Below are 22,974 nucleotides of genomic sequence, written 5' to 3'. Positions count from 1 at the left end.
TTTAATTCTGAATGAAAAAAGACCCTGGCATATCTTCATTTTATTCTCAGCTTTATTAATTGTACTAAACCACTTTGCTCCAGATAAAAAGAACACAAAGAAGTGCTGCTCTGTCCACATGTCATCTGCATTAACAGATTGAGCACACTGAAATGCTTCAGATAGGAATGCTCTGCTTGAAGATCCTTACCACCAGCTTCCCCTGCTTCTTCGAAACTCCCTTCTGTAACTAAATGTACGGTACATCCCTCTTGTCTGTTTTAATGAAATGTTATCACACTAATCCTCTCATTTCAGAAAACATATGCATAATGAAAATGCACCCCTATTGCTCTAGCAGCACTACTTATATCATGCCTTAGGGATGGAAACTGCCATGGTTTTGATGAAATATAAAGATACTAATTAATTATGATATATTTGGCATCATTTTACAATATTGATTGCAACCAAATAAATTACAGCCACCCATAACCACATAGGACAAATTTATTAACAACACTTGGATCCCGCAGTCTGAAGTTACTACTGTAATTAAAATGGTTTTGAGTCTCTGTGTCTACAGAGTATGCTACCAACAGAGAAATTATATTGCCCAGGAGCCGCAGTTCTGTGATCGGACGCTGCGATGGGGATACCATGATCCTGAACTGCTGCCTGCTGTATACAGTTCTGAAGTTGTTTTTTTTGAAAGACGAGTGCAGTTATGCCCTTTCAGTTTGGTCACAGGTCATACATCTTTTGTTGCATAAATGGATTTGGAGTATTTTAGAATTACTCTGTGAAAACATTTTCTGAGGTTGGCACCAGTTTTCCTAGCAAAGAAGGGCAACTCTCACCGTAAATAATTCCACTAGTTTAGTATCCTCTCATCGGATGACTACACATTCTATGCACAGGCCTTATATATTTACCATGCACAATGAAGAGCAACCCTGCACCCTCTCCTACCCTCCAAGCTGTCCTGTTTCATTAGCTCTGTGCTGCACCTCTACCTTTATTGGCACTGGAATTACAGATCCAGCAATCTAATTTAGCAATCAGTAAAAAAAGGTGAGCATGCATGTTGGTTGGATGCTCCTATACGAACAAGTGAATTGCTGGGCGGATTATTTTGCAGCATTGCATTTGGAGGGGTCACTATGGATACTTGAGATTTCATTGATACTTGAGACTTGATTTCTCCCGGCCTTCAATAAAGCTATTTCAAGTTTAAATCAAAGTTACAGAAATCTGGATTTGGATTCTGATTTTTGCAGGGGCGAGTGCTATGCATTACCTAAAGCTGCTTCTCTCCTGAACAACGTGATCCTCCCTTCAACTGTCGACAGACCCATAAATGTAACTCAAGCTTTGACCACATGCTGAAGACCAAGCCAAACTTTCAAACTCTTGCTGAATGCAGACCTAAGCACTTTTTTAATTAGAAATGGGTGTCTAAGTAGTTGGCTGAATTGCAGGCCAACTTCTAAAATACGCTTGCCCTAAAAACAGCAGAGAGCTTGCTTTATTATTTTTAATGAAGATTGGGCAATGTATTTGCAGAATGTCTGCTTAGTTTCATTTCTATGTTCCCATCACAAAGCTGTGAGCTCATGTTTGCGGTGTTATAGAGCTGTCCTGTTTCTGCTTCACGGTCTTTCATACAGGCTGCGGACAATATCCCTTCTACAATGCCTGTGATTACATATGAAATGAATGTGTTCTTATGGATTTGGAGACATTCTGCCAAATTCTCTAATAACCCTAATCTGCAGTCAGTCTGTGTCACAGCAATTTCAAGTAAAAAACTAATGTTCGATAAAATACATGTAAGAAGAAAAAGAATTTGAAAAATTTTAAGCAGTGTTACACAGAATGAGACTCTTTGATAGTGGCAGAGAAAGGTACTACCGTAAAACGATCTTGAAAGAAGTCAGAGTCTGATTTAAAGTCCCATGAGAATTGGGGTCCAGCATATCAGGGTTAAGAAAGCACCTACCTCATTCTCTGATCATCCGGGGGAGTCATTTCCAGGTCATGAGTAGGTCCGTTCAGACCAATCACATGCAAAGAAATAGTTGGATTTTCCATTCCAGCCTGGATTTTAAAATAAGAATAAATTACGGTATTTTATACAACATAGAATGGTTTTGCTTTATTACATCCCCCTGGATTGTAAAATGCATTCCCACTGTATGGGGTTACAGTCTGGACTGCTGCGGTAGTTCACAGGGAAACTGTGACTGTAGTGCTGTGGCACAGAAGTGTGGAAAGGTTGGCAAGCACATTGCAAGGGGTAATTTTAGTTAGAACACCTCTACCCTTGGTAAAAAATGCTATTTTTCATGGCAGCTAGAAATACTGCTATTTTAAGTATCTTTTGATAAAAGGTTGTCTAACAGGATGATGGTAGATATAGTAAAATACTGATTCATTCTGTATTGTAGGAAAGGGCATCCCCTGCTGAATCATTGTTACTTTCCACAAAACCTGCATATATGTGGATCTCTCTCCTGTTAAATTATGGTTCAATTTGGACCAACATGCGAGGTCTTAGGTAATCAGTGCATAAAACGAGACACCCAGAAGAAATGACTGCAGCACAGTACACTCCTGTACTGTTTTATAGCAGAAAATTACAGCAATAACAGCAGCAGTGTATTAATACCGTTAGAGAGCTGTGCTGGTGCTGTGTACCCACTGCAGGACTTCTCTACAGGCCTCTGCAATCAGGGGAAGATTGGTTCTTAAGTCTTCTCTGTCTTTCACTGTATTCTTTGAAATGCTCAGGCACTATGTGTCTTCAAAACCAGACTATTTCTTCTGACATTAGGTCATCTCGGATATTCTAAGGAAGCCCAAATACTACATTTTCCTTCTGTAGAAAATAAAATTTATCTAAATGCAGAAATGCTGGCTTCCAAACTCTCAGACTTCTATCTAGCATGGAAGCACAAAACAGAATTTTTAAATTTTATTTTAATTATATTTAGAATGACTAATTCTCAAATCAGAAAATGGCAATTTTATAAAGGCAACTAAAGTGTAATGAAGACAACATTCACTGAGGAACAGTTGATCTTCCCTTAGATCTGTTTATTTTCATTGCTTATGAATGTGCACTATTACACAGTCTCCCGTCTGAGCCTACTGGAAATTTTTTTTTTTTTGATAGAATAACAGGACTGTTTGTTTTATTTTCCCTTACCTTTGGATAATGATAGGTTTTAACAGTAGGGTAAAGGCTGCCAGTGTATACGGGGATCTCCATGGTGGGGACTCTGGAGGCATTAATTGTTGCATATGCTAACCTGGTGCCATCAGGAGACCACCAATGAGCAATATGCGTCTTCAAGATCTCCTCTAATTAAAAAAAAAAAAAGAGAGAGAGAACAGAAAAATGGCTATTAGACATATATTACTAGTTATCAATAAATTAAGCAGCTTAGATATGAAAATCCCAGTCTAATCACAGCACAGGGAAGATGTCTCAGGAATATCAATTAAAAATGCTCATTAAATTATGCCATATACACAAATGAACACAACTGATAACAATTACTCTGCATATATAGGTTATTAAGCATAATTATCTTGCTCAAGAAACATCAAATTATTCATATTAGTACACATATTCATGACAGCATAAAAGGCTCTGCTGCTCCCACTCTGCATCCTGTACATGGATATGTGAACATATACAGATGCACACGTTGGCAGAGCTTGGATTCCTACCTGCCTGATGGTAACACAGTCGATGCTCCCTCAGGGCTAACAGAGCATTGTGATGACTGAGGTTTTAGTTCTCCTCCATAAAGAGTTCACAAAGTCATACCAGACACATATCAATGGATTCAAACAGCATTTATACCTAGATGCAAGTTCTTCGGCTACAATTTAAACCTTCCTAAGCTCTGTTGCCAGTTAGGAATAAACAAAAATAGCAATTTTCTATAAGTTATGCAGTGCTGGAACTTTGTAACACTGTACAAGGCATCAGGTTTTACAGTCTCTGGCCTGGATATGATCTTGACTTTTATTGCTGTTTCATGTAATTAATCACTTTTGCAAAGCGGTATTACATAAATAGCCAGGGTCAAAGACTGATCTTTTTTACCACTGAATCTGGGGATTCCAGATTTTCTGGTGATTTGAATAATGTAGTTGCTATTGAAACAGTACTCAGAAAGATGCCAATACAAATGTGTCAGAGTTCAAGTATTTAAGGAGAAAACAAGATTGCCATCACAAGAAATTATTTTGAAACTGGCAGAATCTAATTCTCGTTAAGCACAAATTCAGACAGAACTCTGAATTTCTAATATCTTTTCTTATAATTTAATATTCTTCATTGCAAAGATGACCTCAGCTTATAGATATCCAGAAAAGCTATAAAATTTACTCTTTGTCCTAAGTGTTTTCAGTTACTGACATTTGGAAGACACTAACTTGGCTTTTTAAACCTCCCATTTTGTGGAAGGCAATAATGTAATCCGTTTTCATTAAGAGCCTTAATATCATGAGTCATTCCTATTTAAACCATAGCAGAAGGACTTGCATATGCTGTACAGATTGATGGGCAGGAAGACAGGTCCCATTACTTTAATATGAGAATAAAAGAGGCTGCAGAGTGTTCCCAAGCCTTCAACACTGAAGTCCTGCTGAACAAGTCCAAGCAGCTCCAGTGTCTGCTGTTATCGCTAGTCATTGCAAAAATGAATGAGGATTTTCAGAGTTCAGACCCACCATGTTTGTACACCACCCTATAGTGACCCCTCGATCCAATCAGAATGTCCCTCTGGTCGGAAGAGTAGAAACTCACCAAAGACTGTTTTATTCTTTTAAAAAAATCCTGGATGAGTGATCATTGGAGAATAGACAGACAATTATATTCATCATAAATCAAATGAACACGTTTGTTACTCCAGACTTTGATATAGCATAGAGATAAAACTCAAGGTAACATTAGAAAGGGTGCAAGGGAAAATCACCCTCAATAGTTATGCCCACTACAAATAACAAATTAATACTTCATAGTAACATCTAAGTGAGATTCTGGAAAGATGTCTAGAAAGTTGCAAATATTACATGGGAAAGCACATCTCTGGCAAATCTGCTTTGCTGCATTGTCCCACCTGTTGTGTGCACATTTAAAAATGCTGCTTTTGACTTTTGTTGTTGTTGCTCTTTAAAGAGATAATTAAAGAGTATAAAGGAAAAGGAGCAAAAACGGTTGGCAGATGAATCCTTGACATTTTAACATTAATTAGGAATGACTTTATTCAGCAAACATTTTCTTCAGGATCTCAGACTTAATGAAGCAGTTCTCCTGAAGGTCACATGCCAAGAAAGGGTTTAGTGCAGGTTTTGTGGTCCTCTGTTAATAAGATTTAATTGTGTGAACCTTTGCCTTGAAACAAAGCCAGGACCTTGCCATTATTAGAGAAATCAGTTAGTTTCAGCAAACCAGAGAACATCCTTATGAAATATAAAATGTATTAATACCAGGAAGTTTCAGCTGAAAGTAAAACACAATTTGTAGACAAATCGTTCTTGGGGACACTTTAGTTTCTGCACTTGTGTTTACCACATGCTCAGAAAAACAGTTGCATCAATACTCTTGGGTCTTTCTAAAGTCAGTTCAGAACCCACTTCACATATATAAGAAAACAGTTTCTCCTTAAACACCAAAGCCCCTCTCTACATATAGCCTCCTAGTATAATATAATTATATTATAATTGATCAAATTATAATATTATAATTGATCAAAACTTTGTCTTTCTTCCTCAAAGCTTGCAGTTGCTTGGTGCTACATGATGTAGGGATGCTGTGAGTGAGCTGCAGAGATTCCTCATAGTCTGGTGGCTCACAGCCTGGTCCCAGAGTTGATGGCTCTGTGCATCTTCTCTTTCCATAGCTTTGTTTGCCAGCCATCACACTGGGGTGTGCAAACCCTAAAAATAGTGAGAATGAAGTGTGCGGTTGCTCTAACTGAACAAGGACTGTTCACTCTGGGTGGCTGGAATCAGCCACAGTGTCTGAGACAAGTCAATGCTTATTCCACTTTAGCACATTCAATATTGAATCACTCTGAAACATTGGATGACCTTGCTTATAAGGTGTGACTTTTTGGTGGGGACATGCATTAGACAGCTGGTAATCCAGTGAAATGTTTATGCTCAAGAAGCGTTACAGTATGTGTATAGCTGAATAAGACTCAGTTGAATGATCATTTCAAAGCTGTGTGAAACAGTCTTCTAAGTTAATCGACCCTCAGGAGGAGCATTTGAAGTCCTAGGTTGGAGTATATTCAGTGGCAATTGGGTATATATCCATTTTAGAGACTTTATTTCACTGGATGAGAAAAGAAAGGAGACAATAATACAGGTGTGAGAAGAGGCATCTTCCCTGAGCTGAATTAAAGGTTACTGCATTCAGCGAGTTACATAGGTGGTAGTCTTTGGTATCAAGACCTGAATTATATCCACAGTGAACCAGGGTGCCCTCAAGCAGGAATGCCATCTCTTCAGAAGAAAGTGTTTCCTGATAGATGCTTTCCTGACCATCATTAGGAAGCAGAAAGGAGGAGTCCTTTGCTGTGGTTCTCAGCTGTCAAGTAACAAGATGTGACGAACCTCAGTTTAACATGTAGCATTTGGCTGTGATACCATAAGGGCAATCTCTGGATGGACTGCACAGTTGGTCAGATTGCATGGACGCTTCTATCAGGTGTGTTATCTAAAACTAGCCCAGCACGTATATACAAGGAAAGGAAGCATCTGTTTATTTCAAACTGTGAGTTTATGCCAGCAGTACTTGCAAGAGCAGTGAAATGGGCACTTGTATCTTACTTTAGGTAACAAACTTCTCAAGGAATCATAGTAAATAGGGCTGGAAGGGATTTCAAAATATGATCTGGCTCCCTCCTTCATGGACAGTATCCATCCCAATCATGTAAGAATCTTCGCAAGTGGATTTTGCTATTCCTTTTGATACTTGCATAGCAACTTTAGTGGAGGTCTGGCCATAGCAATCAAACACTTAATTTTCATTTCCACCTCTGTTTAAGCACTTAACAGACCCACTGGAGTGCACCCAAACCTCTGCCTTTTCTTACAGAGTCAATGCAGGGAAAAGCATGAGCACTTTATGTTCTGCAACCTCAGCGGCAACCAGCAGATTCTGGATAAAACCTGTCATATGAACCACATTTGGAAATCCACACAGATGGTTTTAATATTCTGAAACATAATCTGCCATTGTGGTATGTCAACAGACATTTCTATGATAACTCCACTTCTCAGGCTTGTGCCAAATTCTAGACTGGCAGAGATCCTCTTTGTTAATAGGTACATGTAAACACCATGGCCATGGGGTTTCTTCATGCATTTCTAAAAATCTAACTAGTTCTTTGTCCATCCCGAGTCATATTTGAGAATCAGGCCTTTCTGCTGAAGGTGGCAAAGTTCTCGCTTGCTTTTAGGGAAATGCTAAAGCCTTCACCAATGACTGACTGGGAAATCCATTGGTAGCTTAGTGGTTTCTTTCAGTTTTTGAAGTCATCACAAAGAACTTGTAATTTGCAAGTGTGAGTTAATGGAAACAGAGACTAGCACAAGAAGACAAGGATGCTTGGACAGACCAGTCCTCTGACAGGTACTATTGCAACCCCTTTCTATTACTTCCCCAAGAGAATGAATATGATGATAGGAGGAAAAACTAAGAAAAAATAATAAAGAAATAATTTTCAGGTGAAAAAATATATTTGTTTTTCTGTCATCACAGTTAACAGAGGCATATAGCTGTATTAGCCGTATAATTTACCCACCAAGGCTATACATCTACTAGCATCAATACCCCAGTATTGTACAATATACAAGAAAAACAGCTGGAGACACCACCCTGATCAGCCACTTTCCTTTGGCTGTCCACATGCTTCTGCTCTGTACAAGGCAGGATCCTGCCACTCCACAGCCATTCTCCAGATGTGCCCGTGCCCATGTGTCCATGTTGCCACTCCTAGTTGGGAGAGCAGTAGTGCTCAAACCAACACAGCCCCACCGTCAGTGGTACACAAAGCCTTTCTACAGGGGTGAACAAGTCAGTGAAAGACTGGTCCTAAGAGCTTTTCAATCTTTAACTGCTAACATCTTCTAATAAGAAGGCACAGGAAAAATATTACAATGAATGCAAAGAAATTAACCTTTTATCTTCCAAGAAAAAAGTTACTCATACATCCATACTGCAGTTAAACAAGAGATCTTCTGGAGATCTGAGTGGTGTGTCCACCCTCGGTGAATCCCCTCGTGTTAGCTGATGAGCTGCAGTTAACAACTGCAGTGTCATTAACTTCAAAAAAATAACTTCCATTTATAACAACTGAGGAGGTGTCCTTCGAGACTGAGCAGGAAGGTTTTTTTAACTGCATCTAGAAGAGTAGAGGCTTTCTGCATCTCAAGAGGTCAAAATAAGGATGTAATGGGTACAAGCACTTAGGAGGTTTTACCTATTAAATAAATCAATTTCTTTTGTACAATTAAAATTCTGTTCTTGTTCCAGACATTGCATTTTCCTCTTCAGTATGAAATCAAAATAATATTATTAATGTTGTGCCCACAGAAGATAAAACCAAATAGTAAATAGTCTGATTCTCCTCTGAATAGATAAAGATACATGCCTACACACACACACAAACATCTAATTTTCTGTTAATAGACCCATTAATTTCAGAATACTTTAATTTTAAAAAAAAGTATTATGCAAGATTTTCTCTGACAGAGGGAACTTCCCCTTCTATGTTATTTATTGCTGATGTGGCAAAGTGCAGCAATTCCAGGAAGCATAATCAGTGGTTTAGTTTGTGTGGTGTATTGAAACTGGTGCTCAGAGCATTAAGTATTTGGTGCGCTGAAGACATTCTGCTGTTTTATTAAAACTGTTAATAAAAAGGAATTTTAAAGAAAATGAAATTAAAGCCTAACATAAAGGCCATGGCTTACATCAGGAAAGAAAGCTCAAAAGAATTTGTCAGTAGGAAGCGTCAAAAGAACATAAGAGGAAGAGAGATCAGAGAACAGGAAGGGGGTCTAGGAAAGGAGAAAACAAAGACTTCTGAGATAGCAAAACCCCAAGGGTTCTCATAGAAACATCAAATAAATACAAATGCTTATTTGACAGCTGCCATCTGTTTTAAAATCAATTACTAGATCATCTCAAAGCACCAACCACACTTCCAAATTGATTACTATTGTATAGTTTGAAAACAAGTATTTTTACCCAGTTAGGGAAAACATATTGTTGATATCGGCCTTCACTGACATGTGTTTCAGGGATGGCTTTAGAAGACCACTGTGCCATCTTTCATACAGACGCAAGCAAATTTTTCTCTCAGTTGCTGCAGTGTAGATCTACACCAATTTCCATTACGTCATTGTAATAGGTATAAAATGGATGTAAAAGTAGTTATGTGTATGCAAATAGTATAAAACTGGTTTATATTACTATATACAATCTATATTTGCCTGTGTTGACATTATTTTGTGCTGGTGTCAGCAACAGCCCTGCAGCACTATTGATTTCAGTGGAATTAATCCTCTTTCACAGTTGTCTAATTGAGTCAGGTGGAAAAAAAGTAATTTTGCAGGGCCACTAAACAATCCAACAACCTTCTGTGGAAAAAAAAAGTATTTTTTCAGCTGAGCCCAAACTCCAGGCTCAGCCCAATCCCACAGCCCCTGCATGCAGACAACAACCATTCTCAAGTTGTTTGTGCCATCATCCAAGAGATCCTTAAGAAAACCTGAGCTGCAGCACTCACACCAGTGACCCTTCACTCCTACGTGAAACACATGGCCTCCTCTGCCACTGACAGAGGACAAGCTTATGAAGAGTAAAGTACTACTTGCTTCTGTGGCATTTTTGAGGACATGCTTTAGAGAGTATGTTTTAAACATGAAATCCTTGATCCAGGAAGCTCACCACCTGATGGCAGCAGCATTATGCAGCCATGGAGCTGAACAGATGCGGGAAAGAAGTTCCCATGTGTTCAGCAGACACAAAGAAGTGGCAGCCTCTCATCCTGGGGAAAGGAGGCCAGTCAGGAGATTTGCATCTCCTCAAGCACAGGGAAGGTGTGGGCTGCAAGTGTCATTAATTTCCCCTTAGTCACGCAGTTTAATTGCTTGAACACACGTTGTTTTTCGCTCACGCAGTCGTGCACTGTGTTGAGACAGCGAGAGAGGGTTTGGCCAGTGCTTTCTGACTCCCTCTGCCCAGATGCTGAGGACCTGGAGAGAAGCTCATTTCAGGGGGCTGGTTCATGCTGGGCACTGAGGAGGACACTGAGGACAACTGCATAGACTCTTCATGTGTTCTGCATGGTCAACAAGGTCGTGTCTTACCTCCACATCTCTTATGTAGGCCCCAGAGCTGCTGCATGGCCTGAGCCAATCCCAAGCTCAACAATCATGAAAACTCCATGAAATCTGAAGGAAAATGGGCTGTGCCCCACCTTTGCTTCTGTGAGATGAAGGTGGCCCTGTGTAACACCACCACAAGCTGCCATGCTCCAGCAGAAGACACGTCACCCCTGGATGATCTCTGATACCTGACAAGGATCCCCGAGGGAACAACACAGAGATGGGGAGTATCCAGCAGAGCCAGAGCATGCATACCAGAGGCAACTCTGCCAGCCAGCCTGGCCAAATCCTGACTAATCCAACCTGGGCTCCTTATCCATAGTCCCAACTACCAGTAATACCCACCATTGTTTCTCCGAGGACAATCTTTAGGACATCTCTCCCCATGGAGGAGGACTGAGATCATGTTAGTATGGCATCAAGCTACTGACACACACTTTCTGAGGCTACTCATGTCACCGACATCAAAACTGCTGGTTTAATGCTTGAGGTTTTTTTTCCTTGGTCCATTGATTCTTCTAATTTGTTGTGTTTCCAACACTAAAGGATTCTGTAGTTGTTATATGAGTCAGGGCACTGGGGTGTTGTTTACAAGGTTATTGACAAGTAGCTGCCAGACCTTCTTTGCTCTCTGAGTGCTTGGAGGCTTCAAAATGCTGGTGGTATTGACTACCAGCCTGATTCTGTCCTCAGTTACATCTCTGCAGTTCCTACCAGGATACATGCAGGAGGCCAGGCTCAGGCTGTAATAACTAAGAAACCACAAAAGTTTAAAATCTCCCTCATTCATTCAAATGGATTTGTTGAAAAGAAAAAACAAAACAGATTCACTCAAGTGTGTGATGTCATCTGAGAAGTGCAGGCAGATTCTCACAAATAAGAGAAGAATTCAGCTATTTGGAAATGGCCACTGGGGCTGGGGGCTCCTCCAGGCCATCTTCACATCCTGACACACTGGGCACACTCAGCTGTACAAATCCCACTTGAAGTGCAAAAAGCCATGGAGAGGAACCATCCCTCAGATCTCACATGAACCCTGTGTCTCCACCAGGAACACCGAACAGCTTCCCAGGAGGTCTGGATCTCCATCCAGAGCAACAAGGGCAAGAAGGCAGGGTTACCACATGTCATAGACAGTGACATACTATTCTGAGGACACATCAGTATTTTGGGGCCTGTTTTACAACAAACACTGTCCTCTTTAGACAAAGATGGCAGAACAGCACTGAGTTGACTCCACATCCTCCTTCTGCTCTTTTCAGAAGTTTTCTTCCCTGTGATTCTGTCTTTTTCTCTCCTGTGCATCATCCTTAGCAACCCTTAGTTGTTTGCTTTCAAAAGCATTAAAGATTAATGCTTACAATAGCTACTAACAATTACCAAGTTTCCTCCTCTGGTGGTGTGAGTCAATCTTGGCCACAGTAGAAACCTCTTGGACCATGCTGGCTAGATGGACATGCAGACATTTCATCAACACAGGCAAGTATGTGATCTGTCAGAATGTCCAGATGTAATAATGAAAAGGGGGACTGAATTATCGAAGTTGAAATATTACTTAGAGATCATATTGTCAGATATTCCTGTTTCTAACACTCACTCCAAATTGCAAATGCATCTAGAAAACCTGTCCACAGTGTCACACTACTGTATGCCACTAATGCATAATAAGAATGTATTTTTCCATCACCTGGTATAAACATAGACCCACAGCCTGTTGTCAGCTCTCCATGAAAGCCTCTAGAAACTTTTCCTGGCAAAAGCCTTATAAGTAATTTGCACTGTAGCTCATTGCTGTGGGAAAATGTTCATTGCAAGGTCGTGTCGTCCCTTTTCAATTGCTAAGGACCTAGACAAGGTAGAATTCATGTTGCCCAATTGACTGGATGCAGTAGGGCTCCTTATAGTGAAGTCCTTTTTTTTTTCTTTTTTTTTTTCTTCCTCTGCCATTTAACAGGTTGCTGTGGGTGGAAATACAATTTGCTTATCTGTGCAATGCAGTGAGACAAATCAAGGCTTTCATTATATGCTGAATATTACTCTATTCAAACCTGCTCAAGTAGCTTCCACTTCACCTTTCCTTTAAATTAAAAGTTACAGGTTATTCCCAACTAATCTATGGGTTTTATGATAGGAGGAAGACGGACAGCCAACCTTGACACAAGGGATCCATTTCAATAGCTACAGGCGTATCAAGAAAGTTAGTGATCACAAAACCCTGTGAATTTGACTATCAAAAATTCATTAGATGATTGCAATAGTTCAAGAACACAAGTGCCCAAAAGCAATCTCTTTTAATGTTTCATAAAGAAATATGAGAGATAAGAAGACTGAACAGGCTGACATTGTTATTAAAGAACTTGATTCTTCAACCCTATGGACTTTTATCAGCACTTGTGCGAGTTGTCTTTCTCTGAATTACTTGCATGATTTATTCACCCTGAGCAGCACCTGCTAGTCACCTAGCATGAGTGCTAATAAGCATCTGTTAATATTGCAAAATACAGCCCTGGTTTACAAAATGAGAACTATGGCACATTGGCTGAATTTAGTTTATCTCCAAATTTTTTATGCAGTTTAAACTGTTACAGTCATTGAACAGTCATTAAAAACCCACTCAGAATTTATATTGCCCAACTATGGCAATATTCCCAGAGGTTTCAACCTGAACAGTGTTTCAGGATCTGGCTGTCTGAGAGATTTAGCTCAATAATGATTCAGAGGATGAATCTGATTTTACAGTACTGAATAATCAGAGGAATCTCTGAGATTAATAGAGTTACCCAGGAATAATAAAAAAAAGAGAGCAGGATAAAAACAGAATTCAAATTAGCTTATAGCAACATTTCAGAAAAAAATATTCTTATTAAGTAACAGAAACATTTATTATTAATGAAGGTAACGGCATATAATAAGGCTATACCACTGATGGATCAGTGTGGTTTGACTGTATTTATCAGAGTGGTGGTACTTGCATGTTGAGCAGAAATTCTGCTCTTTCCAGGTGCAAGTCCTGAGGGACCTCTACTATGGCCTCATGTAAGCACACACAAAAGACAAACATACCTGTACGATTATGTCCACCTATCAAAATCTCTTTTATCTCTACTACCACAAAATACTTTTTTTTTTTTTTTTTTTTTCCCCCAATATTTTTGAGCTGTGGACTGCTGTGTAATAATTCTAAATCTATTGGCAAAAGCTTGCATAACCACCTTCCTTGGACCACTTGCAATTCCTCACCTCTCTCCAGGGAGCTGCAGACTTCAGGCTAAACCCCACTAATGCTCAGAAGATAGTTACAGATGTTTTGGGTACAGGTGATGTCTTCAGCTGCACTATCACAGGAGGGAAAGCTGTGTGGTATCCTGCACCTAGGGCAAGGGCACCCAGTCTGTGTAATTCTGATCGACATCCACAGCACAGAAACTCTCATAAGTAAGTGAGATAGATAATAAATAAAACTCAAGTGTTTTGCATATGCATCATGCCTGATAGGGAAATGCTGGCAAACCATAAATCAGTTTGCAGCAAACGACATTTCTGCAACCACTGCTTAGAAGCCCCTTTACGTTAAGGTGATAAGCACATGCCCAGACAAGGAAAGGCAAATTAGGGAAACATCTCTTCTAGTGAGGTGGAAGGAGTGGAAAGAAAGCTATTGTGTTTCCATTCACATTTGCAGAACATGAAGGGTATGAAGGCCTTCAAAGGCCCTGAAGGGGCACTGGTGGGGTGAGCAAGGTGGTTATCACCCAACTCTTGCTCATGAGAGGGGAGCTGCCAGGAGAGCACAGAGTACTCAGTGCCTTGCCCAATGAAGGTCTGATCCCTGACATGTTTCTCATCACAGGCACTAGCCCCCATATGTCTATATTCACTAACATTTTTATTTTTGAATTTATGACAATTTTAATTTCCTTGGAGAGTCCAAAGTTTACGTCTCTAACGACTACTGGTTTTCTTTAAAGCTACAACAATTAAAGTCTTCTAATGAGAGTTTTAATTGGAATTCCAGAGATTTAGAATTTTTTTAAATTTTATTGTATTGGAGTTTTCTACTCCCTATTGTATCTTGTTTCTCATAGTTGTACACTGATTCCATTATTTTCAGCTTTTTAATTTCAGCTGATAAAAACCCCATCCATAAACCAGCATATAAAAATTTCTAACCCCCCCCCGAAATGCATAGAAATGTATATATAAACACCACACACAGAGCCACACAGTAACAGAAAAAATAAATTGACTGCATAATTGGATCTAGAACTGGTATGAAAAAAGCTTATTAGAAATGAATAACATAGAAAGGCAATTAAAAATTTTAAGGAAAAAAACCTGATTAATTAACTGCAAATTATAAGTATTACTTTGAATTGCATTGTACAGAACAGTATCAAATTACTAATTATCCTTGCCCGCTTTGTTCAAAGATCATGAATGTGCATTTTAATTTACACTGGAGTAAGCTAAATATACTGAGAACCAATATATAGAATTTTTCAGAAATCGCTGGGGATGAGAGGAAACTCCCCCATTACCATATAAATGACATGCACAGAGTTATAAATGACACACACTAGATCCAGCTCGTATTGTTCCTTAGGATGTAGCAGGCAAATACCAGAAATTATAATAAAGCTTATAACCTACCAGATAATAAATGTAACCCATACCTCATAAATCCCCATCTACCAAAGATAGTTTTGTCTGCTGTTTTTTGCTGATTAAGGGTGGCTTCATAAAAAAATACTCTCCCCCTTTCCCCTCTTTATCTGTTGCATTTATTGGCAGGATGGAGGTGGCTCCATTTTTATCTACCTAACAGCTCACAATAGCTAACGTAGACTAATCTTCATTTCCAAGGCCCTCATAGCCTGCTTACCCTTAAACACTTCCTATTAGTATCGAGGACAATTCCCACATAAAAAAGACTCATTACAGCAGCTCCTTTTTCCACTGGTATATTTTTACCATGACATCCACGATGTTAGCAGCACTGCTGTGGTGAGATCACAGCTGACTGATACTATTCCCTGCAGCGGTCTGGGGACTGGGTCTGGTTTTACTCAGCACTAGACACAGTCATGCCATAGGACATACCAAGCTGGAAAGTACTTTCACACCACCAGACTATGAAACATGTGTTTTGAAATGCCTCAAAATGTTTGGAAGGCAAACATTATCAAATTGCAAAGAAAATACCATTGTCCTTGTTGAGTAAGACCAGAACTGCTGAGTTGTACTCCTCGCCCTTTATTATTTATCCCTAAAAAAAGTAATTTTCTAAGTCATGTTATTCCTGGAGTATTCAAATGTGGGCGACACTCAGAGATGCCAATTTTAATATATAACGTCCTTTCCTTCTAAGACTTCCTTGGATACCTTTAATCTTTTGTAACTTTCCCCCTAGAAAACACAGCAGCTCTGGGCTGGCTGGACATCCCTTCCCACTGATGACGCAGAACTGCGGCAATCCCTGAGGTGGGTACTCTGCCCTGCTCCTGTGGGGACAGAAACCCACGTGTGGGAACGCCCATCAGAGAGGGAGGCTGTGATTTACTCTTTGGGCTTCTTCAGAGTGATGTACCTCTGTCATTCCCTCCAACCCCTGAAGATTGTGTGCTCCAGTCTGTGGCTATAAGTCACAAATAGGTTGTTGGCACATTATGTGCTAGGTTTCATATTCATCAGGCTTAGCAGGATTCCCCTAGTATGTGAAAATACTCAAAGTATGGTTACAACATGAGTACACAGTTTTTTACTATTTTTCAGAGTGAAGAGCATTTCTTTAAGAGTGATACCAGGATGTCTGGTTTCTGTTCTGCAGATCTGCATTCAAGAACTGAAAAAGAGACCATGATATACTGCTATAAACACAACCACCTGGCTGGCTAATTGCCTGTGAATTACCTTTCTGTGCCTTGTGTACTCAGAGAGCTGGCTTAGTGCAGTTTTAAGTCCAAATCCATAACTGGTAAAAAATAATGCATCTAGTGATGCATACTAACTAAGGATCTACTTCTTGATTTTCCGTATAATATAAAGAAATGTAACAGTGTTATGCTTGTCCACTAAGGATTTACATGTTCAAAGGAGACAAACCTACTCCTTTCATACCTGTGAGTGTACTACACGATTCATTATTTTCCACTTGAAAACAAGACCAGACATTTACTCAGGAAAACTGCAGCCAAGCAACTATTTTATGCTTTCTGCTGAACACTTGAAAAAGGGAAAAGTGCACACTGTTTCCACCAATCTAAACTACAAGCTTAAAGTGAAGTGAAGTCAGACAGGAGAAGTGACACTTGATCTTCAGGCACATTTTAGCTGCTGCATTGAAGGCAAAGGGCTAGTTTCTCCTCTAAACCATCTCTCAGCTGTGCTTTCAAATGCATACTTTCTCCTAGAGGAGAACAGGTCAAACATGAGAGAGCACTGGTCAGGGACAGTCTCTGGATGTCCCAGGAATGTTATTTTGCTGGAACCAAAGCCAAATGCTTTGTGATCTGCTGTTTACTACCAAGCACTTAGTGGACTTGAGTCTGTAATTTCTACACAGTCCAAGCAAATAATTCATGCAGGTGAACACCAGTTCTGGAAGGGGACCAGAAAGTTTGGCTGTTTTAAAATCAATATGCTTAGTTAGGGACAGTGCTTGGGCTTTGAGCAACATGGCTACATCCATCACGTTGCCAATTTCCTCCTCTCCCTGGGAAAGAAGCTGTGTCAGGACTGGATTCTGTAGTTGCCGTTTTGAAAACTCAGTGGTGTGGAGGAAAACATACCTCTTGGCTTCTCCACTCTTCCTGCAACTTCCCTTCAGGCTGAGGTGCCATTCAGCAGTACTGTGCTGTGTGATCTGCTCATTAAAGATAACCTTGGACCTCAGTAATGGATGGATCATGTACTACAACACTTCCGAATGGCAGCTCACACTAGAAGAAAATTGTTATTACGTCTGCATTTCTGTCTTACTACTCCCACCTCTCATCTGGCACCGCATGCTATCTGCTAATGAAGCCAGAACAACACCGTTAATGTTATCGTTTCTCCTTTTTGGAGTTATTATTCTGTCTTTCATAATTTTAAATCTCACAAAAGCATTGAAACATTTCTGATGCATATAAGGCTTTCCTGGTTCACTATTTGCCAGGTCAATATTGAGTTCTCACTAGCAAGGTCAAAATCAGATGCCCAAAATTCACAGGTAGGCTCTTAAATAAGAGATGTCTCATATGCAGATTCAAGGTGTTCTTACTCAAACAACATAACATTTCAATTGAGTTCAGCATTTCCACGAAAGCGGTTTTTAAAAGAACCCTGACTTTGTGAGTGGGCAGAAGTGAACTTCTTGTTCATTTCAATGTGTTGTCACCCGAGCTGCAGAAGCAGAAGAATGCCAACTTCTCCTACCACTGATCTAGGTCTGGTGTTTATCAGCAGTGCCCATGAGCCAGAGCAGCAGCCTCACTGACAGACCTGGCTAAAATGAGGAACCCTCCCATCCCACCAGTTTTCTTTTATCCTCAATAGCTGATGCAACCTCCACAGCTGTACCAGATGCCAAATATTAGAGAAAAGAGCTGAGAAGCAGGGAATAAATACCTTTATTTGGCTAGAAAATTATTTCTCCTGGGTATCATTGCACATAATACAATCTGGGTAAGTGCTAAATACAAGGGATTTTAGACCTTTATCAAGAGCCTGCACACATATAGACCTTTGAGCAACACACAGTGTTGGGGGAGAAGGGTAGAGAGGAGAGAGAGAGAAAACGAGATAATGAATTAATCTTTTCCCTCCTCGTGGGCTGCAACTTTGTGCCGTGCCTCTGAGGGGCAGCACAGCCTCAGTTTTCACACCTGAAACTGTTCAGCTATTGGGGGCACAGCTTTTACCTCCTGTTTTATTTTCATGATTTCTAACCTGCTGGTGATACTCCAGAATAATACATAACAGTCTCTGGGTTAGTAGGGGTCAGTTCAATAATCAAGTGAAGTTTAATTTTTAAAATGAGATATTGAATCTTTCAAGTCATCTCTGTGCCTACAGTCTGAGGCAGACTGGAAAATCAAAACAAATGCAATAAATACAATGATCTTCAGATTATTCCCATCAAGTAAGATTTATTTCGATGTCTGATTTCAGACTGTTGCCTTCAATTTTAAAAGCACAATAGCATGAAAACCTAACGTTTTGCTTTTAGGAGCTGTTTTTCTTCAGTTCTATTTCTTACCAGTTTCTCAAATCTTTAATCTAGCTATCTTGAAAGCCTCCTTTAAAGAACTGCTCTTGATCTAGTCTTGCACAGTAGCAACCGATGCTGGTGGGTTGTTTTGGGTTTTTTTTTTCTGCTATTGTTGTTAAATCAAATACAAGACAATGACTCAACTTTGAGGAAAAACAAAACTAAGTAGGAGGCAAATGTTTGTGAGTCATATGCGTAAAACAGGAAAGGACTGAGTGATTTGCTCCTATTTTGTGGGATTTGCAAGTCAGGTAAAAGCCCATCAGCCCCTCCACGATGCAGAACAGAAGTAATAGCCTGCAGAACTGGGGCAGCTTTTAACAGCAGATGTTTGCCTTCTGCTCATGGGGTGCCCCATGATGGACTGGAAAGGTTCCTGCTCCTGTTGAAATCACTTGGGACCAGGCCAGCCTTCCTGCAGTGACTCACATAGACAAATCTCTCCAGTTGTGCATCCCTCATGCCCTGTGACCAAACCTGAAGAGGACACGCCAGGGGTCAGTGCTGGGGGTGATCGCAGGTATGTGCTGAGAACAGCCAGATCTGGGTCTTTGTGTGATGCTCTGCATTTTATTTGGTGTCTGGGGGCCAAGGTGAGACGCTGACCTCAGTTTTGTGGCCTAATTTCTCTCATCTCCTCTAAAACCAGGTCAATAATTGTGCCTCAGTTTGCCTGTTTCTAGAAAGATGGTAATAATTCCTATGCCACCAGGACATTATGTGAAGTTTTATTAATTGATGGTTGCAAAAGGCATTAAGATCAAGACAGAATAATTGCCTCAGTGAAGGTCATAATTAGACATGTACCAAGAGATACAGCTGAGCATCATCTGCAATGCTCATTTCATTCTTGTATTTCAGCTACAAGTGTGTGGGTGCTAAGGAGGAGAGCTGCTCTTACAAAGGTGACTGCTGTATTTAGCATGAAGTTTAAGCACTTTGTTACACTGACACCTGAACAACCCTGTGCAAGTGATGTTATACACATCAGAGATGAGAGAAAGTTTCACACTACAGTGAAGACAAGAGACATACCTTTCAGTGGAGTAGGACAGATGTCTCTGAAGGGAAAGCGAGTGAGGCCACCAGCAATCCCTGGTCTGGGAGGACAGACTTGCCCAGCTCTCCTTGGCTGCGGGTCAGCTCAGGGGCCAGCATTAATCTGATCGAAAAGGGGATTGTGAAAAGCTTATCCGACTCAGGCTGTGAAATCATGCTCTTGAATCCTAGTAATTTCTACAGTAACCTGTTGTCATGTCAGAAGAATTGATCTAAAGTTGGGGGGAAAAGAACAAGCTGACACACTTTTGTGAATCCCAAATCCTGCTGTAGGCAGAACTGGAAGACTTCCCGTTTGAAAATACTTATATGTCTATATAGTATGCCCTAAAAAGTTCTTTGTGAAACACTAAGGCTTGTATTTCTAAAGGTGACAGAACTGGGAAGCATCCCAGGATTATCAGAGAATTTGAGAAAAATGAAAATTAATGCAGAAACTTTGGAGATGATTTCAAGAAGACATGCAGCAGAATGATGGATTTTTGTACTCATAAAAGCTTATAAACGACATCATTTTAAAAAGAGAACTTTAAAAAAATTCTTTTCTGCACTCAGCTCACTTTTCTTTTTCACTGAATATTTTATGTAACAGAGTATTGAATTAAAATTCAAGTCAAACAAATCCCCCCCAAACACACCACCAAAGAACCGACCATACAAACTAATCACAAGCAAAATGGCATTTCAACTCACACTGCTTCTCTCTCATCAGGATGTTATTTGCATACTATATTTTTCCAGCAAATCATGCAGATTTCTGACTGCTTGCAGCACTCCTATCGAATCCTGATGGTGAAGGTAGCTGCTTCTAGGTCTCCATACTCTTACCACATGGTGGCAATATAACTTCCACCTTCCTGCTAAGGAGTTGAGCTGCCTCCGATTTCCTCCATTACTTCTAACTCACTCTAATGATTATATTTGTAGGTGCCAATTACAGTCTTCTGAGTTTCTGCTTTCCATTTCCTCTATAAATTTAATAGAGTATTGTTGGGTTTATCCTTCAAATAAACTCTGCAACATTTCCAAGGACATTAAACCCTGTTCTATAAGAATTTTTCTTTCAGCTAATGCAATATTGCACGTTTCTCTGATCTCTAATGAAGTTTTGAAGACCACTCTGGAATAACTCCTTTTTGCCGACAAGCATTCATATGTCCTTCTCTATTAACTCTTTCTCTCCAAGATAGTACCTCTCTCCTTTAGTCTACGTTGCTTTTGTTGTCTCATTGGAATTGGAAAGAAAAAAAAAGTCTCAAATGATTTAAAATTAGCTTAAAAAGAATACGTGAAACACAAAAAAGAAAAATTAGGAGTATGTACATAACAACCACAACAACAACAACAAAAAACCAGTGAAAGATTCAGCCTGGAAAGGAATTACTGATGCCTAAGAAAAGGTGATTCATCAAGAGGTGATTCATTCAGATCTTTGTAAACCACACTAAGGACTAAACTTGTAGTTTTCATTTTAAATGACTGTGCTACTGAGAAAATGAAAAAAACCCCACATCTATTTGCTACTACTTCATTTTAAAATCAGTATGTAGAGATAGTCTAGATCTAATGTATGATGTAAACCTTTTTTCTGCATTCTTGAAAAAGTATTGATACTTCTCAGACTGGAATACAACTATTACTATTACAAAGTCTCAGTAGAAAGGTATTATTCTCTTGTCCCCAGCCCAGGCACCACAGATTTAAGGCTTAACTGGTTATATGCAAAAATACAGCACTATATAAGTCAGTGGAAACACTCAAAAAAGAAAAAAAAAATCTTGAAGCAAAACTCAGAGAAATTTAAGGATTTAAGGATCTACCTGTTAGAGGTATCAACTTCTGCTTAACTGTGTAATTTTGCTCTGGATCTAATATATAAATCAGAGTACTGTACTTACTAAGTGAGATTGTAATTGTGAATTTTATATCCACTTTTCTGGCACATTTGTGTGAATTATGTGAAATACTTTTGTGCTAATAAATTGGAATTCAAATACTCTGCCCAACAGACTGCAGTGGTTGCCCTTTGCTGTATAATCACTACCAGGTGAGACAAAGAGTAAATGTTCTCTTGGTGAGGCTTTCATCCATATGGCCATTACAGTTGCAGAATCATCTAGGAGACCTAGCTACATCACAGGAAATTTTATGGATAAAAACAGAGCACTTGATAGTTTGCTTTGGTACTATACGCTGCTTCCACTCATTAAAATCTCAAAAATGCTTTAAAAGTGAAAAGAGATTCCTTCAAAATCCACAATCAAGAAATTTGTTAGTAAGAAGCATTTTAAATAATTATAAATAAATTACAGTATTTAGCTCTTAGCAGCATTTTGTGTTGCCATGCTGTTTGATGTGATTCAAAACAATAGACTAAAATTTTCCACTGCAGAGTGACATGCAAGAACTTTCATGGTCTTAAAGCTTCTTATGTTTGGACATTAGGGCATGACAATTTTTCATTCACTATCCAGAAAAAAATAAAGAAAATAAAAGGTAGTCTAATCTTAATTTTCTGGTATGCAAACAATAGCTTGTCAAGCTGGTAGCACAAGTTGGCTGAACATATGATCATTCAGCACCAAGATGACACAGATGAATGTGGAAATGGCCATGATCCTTTTAGAAGAAAAGAACCGTGAAGAATGGCATCAAATCCAGCTCTACAGGGCCTGGCTGTGCTGTGGAAATATTTCTCAAAGTAGGAAACACAGTTTGCAACAGAAAGAGGAGAAAGCAGACAAAGAGGCTGGGGAAAACATAAATGGTTGGCACTGTTTTTGCTGGAGGTGCAGATCTAAGCAGATGTAGAAACACTGGTTTATCCCTCAGTCTTATCCCCAGTGCAGTAGCTATGGTCTGGCTCTGCCTTGGTGGGCCACGAAACATGGCTCGTGACGTATAACTTCACCTCCAGACCCTGAGGAATCCCAGTTTATGTGGGCAAGGGCTGCAGCGAGACAGGAGCAGGGTGCAGGTTGGAGCAGCGCCTGCCATTGTTTGCCATGGATTTGAAGGAAAATATCTCCTACTGGTTACAGCATTGCTTGGTCTCTGCAGTCCTTAGCCTGCATCTCAGGACACCAGGATGTGACTAAAGGTTTCTGTCATCCACCTGGATTTGTTTCCTGCTGTCCCACGCTGGATGCTTTGCACCACTGCGGACCAGGAGCAGCTGTAACCTCTGCAACCCACCCTGCTGCAAACACATGGTCTTTGCAGGCACCTGGTATCCCCAGCCTGGCACACAACAGCCAGTACAT

At 39.9% G+C, this 22,974-nt stretch overlaps 1 protein-coding gene across 6 annotated transcripts in view; it reads right to left on the bottom strand.

Moving 5' to 3' along the window:
• Positions 1-22,974, bottom strand: part of DPP6 (dipeptidyl peptidase like 6) — a 567,835-nt gene that overhangs the window by 58,195 nt on the left and 486,666 nt on the right. For all 6 annotated transcript variants that reach the window (XM_074899909.1, XM_074899911.1, XM_074899908.1 and 3 more), the window contains exons 9-10: positions 3,191-3,345; positions 1,982-2,079 (exon numbers count right to left, since the gene is read on the bottom strand). In XM_074899909.1, coding sequence (XP_074756010.1) covers positions 1,982-2,079; positions 3,191-3,345 — 253 coding nt within the window. The remainder of the gene's footprint in view (positions 1-1,981; positions 2,080-3,190; positions 3,346-22,974) is intronic.

This window comes from Athene noctua, chromosome 2 (assembly GCF_965140245.1).
Source record: "Athene noctua chromosome 2, bAthNoc1.hap1.1, whole genome shotgun sequence".
NCBI lineage: Eukaryota > Metazoa > Chordata > Aves > Strigiformes > Strigidae > Athene > Athene noctua.
This window is presented reverse-complemented; position numbering and strand designations above follow the sequence as displayed.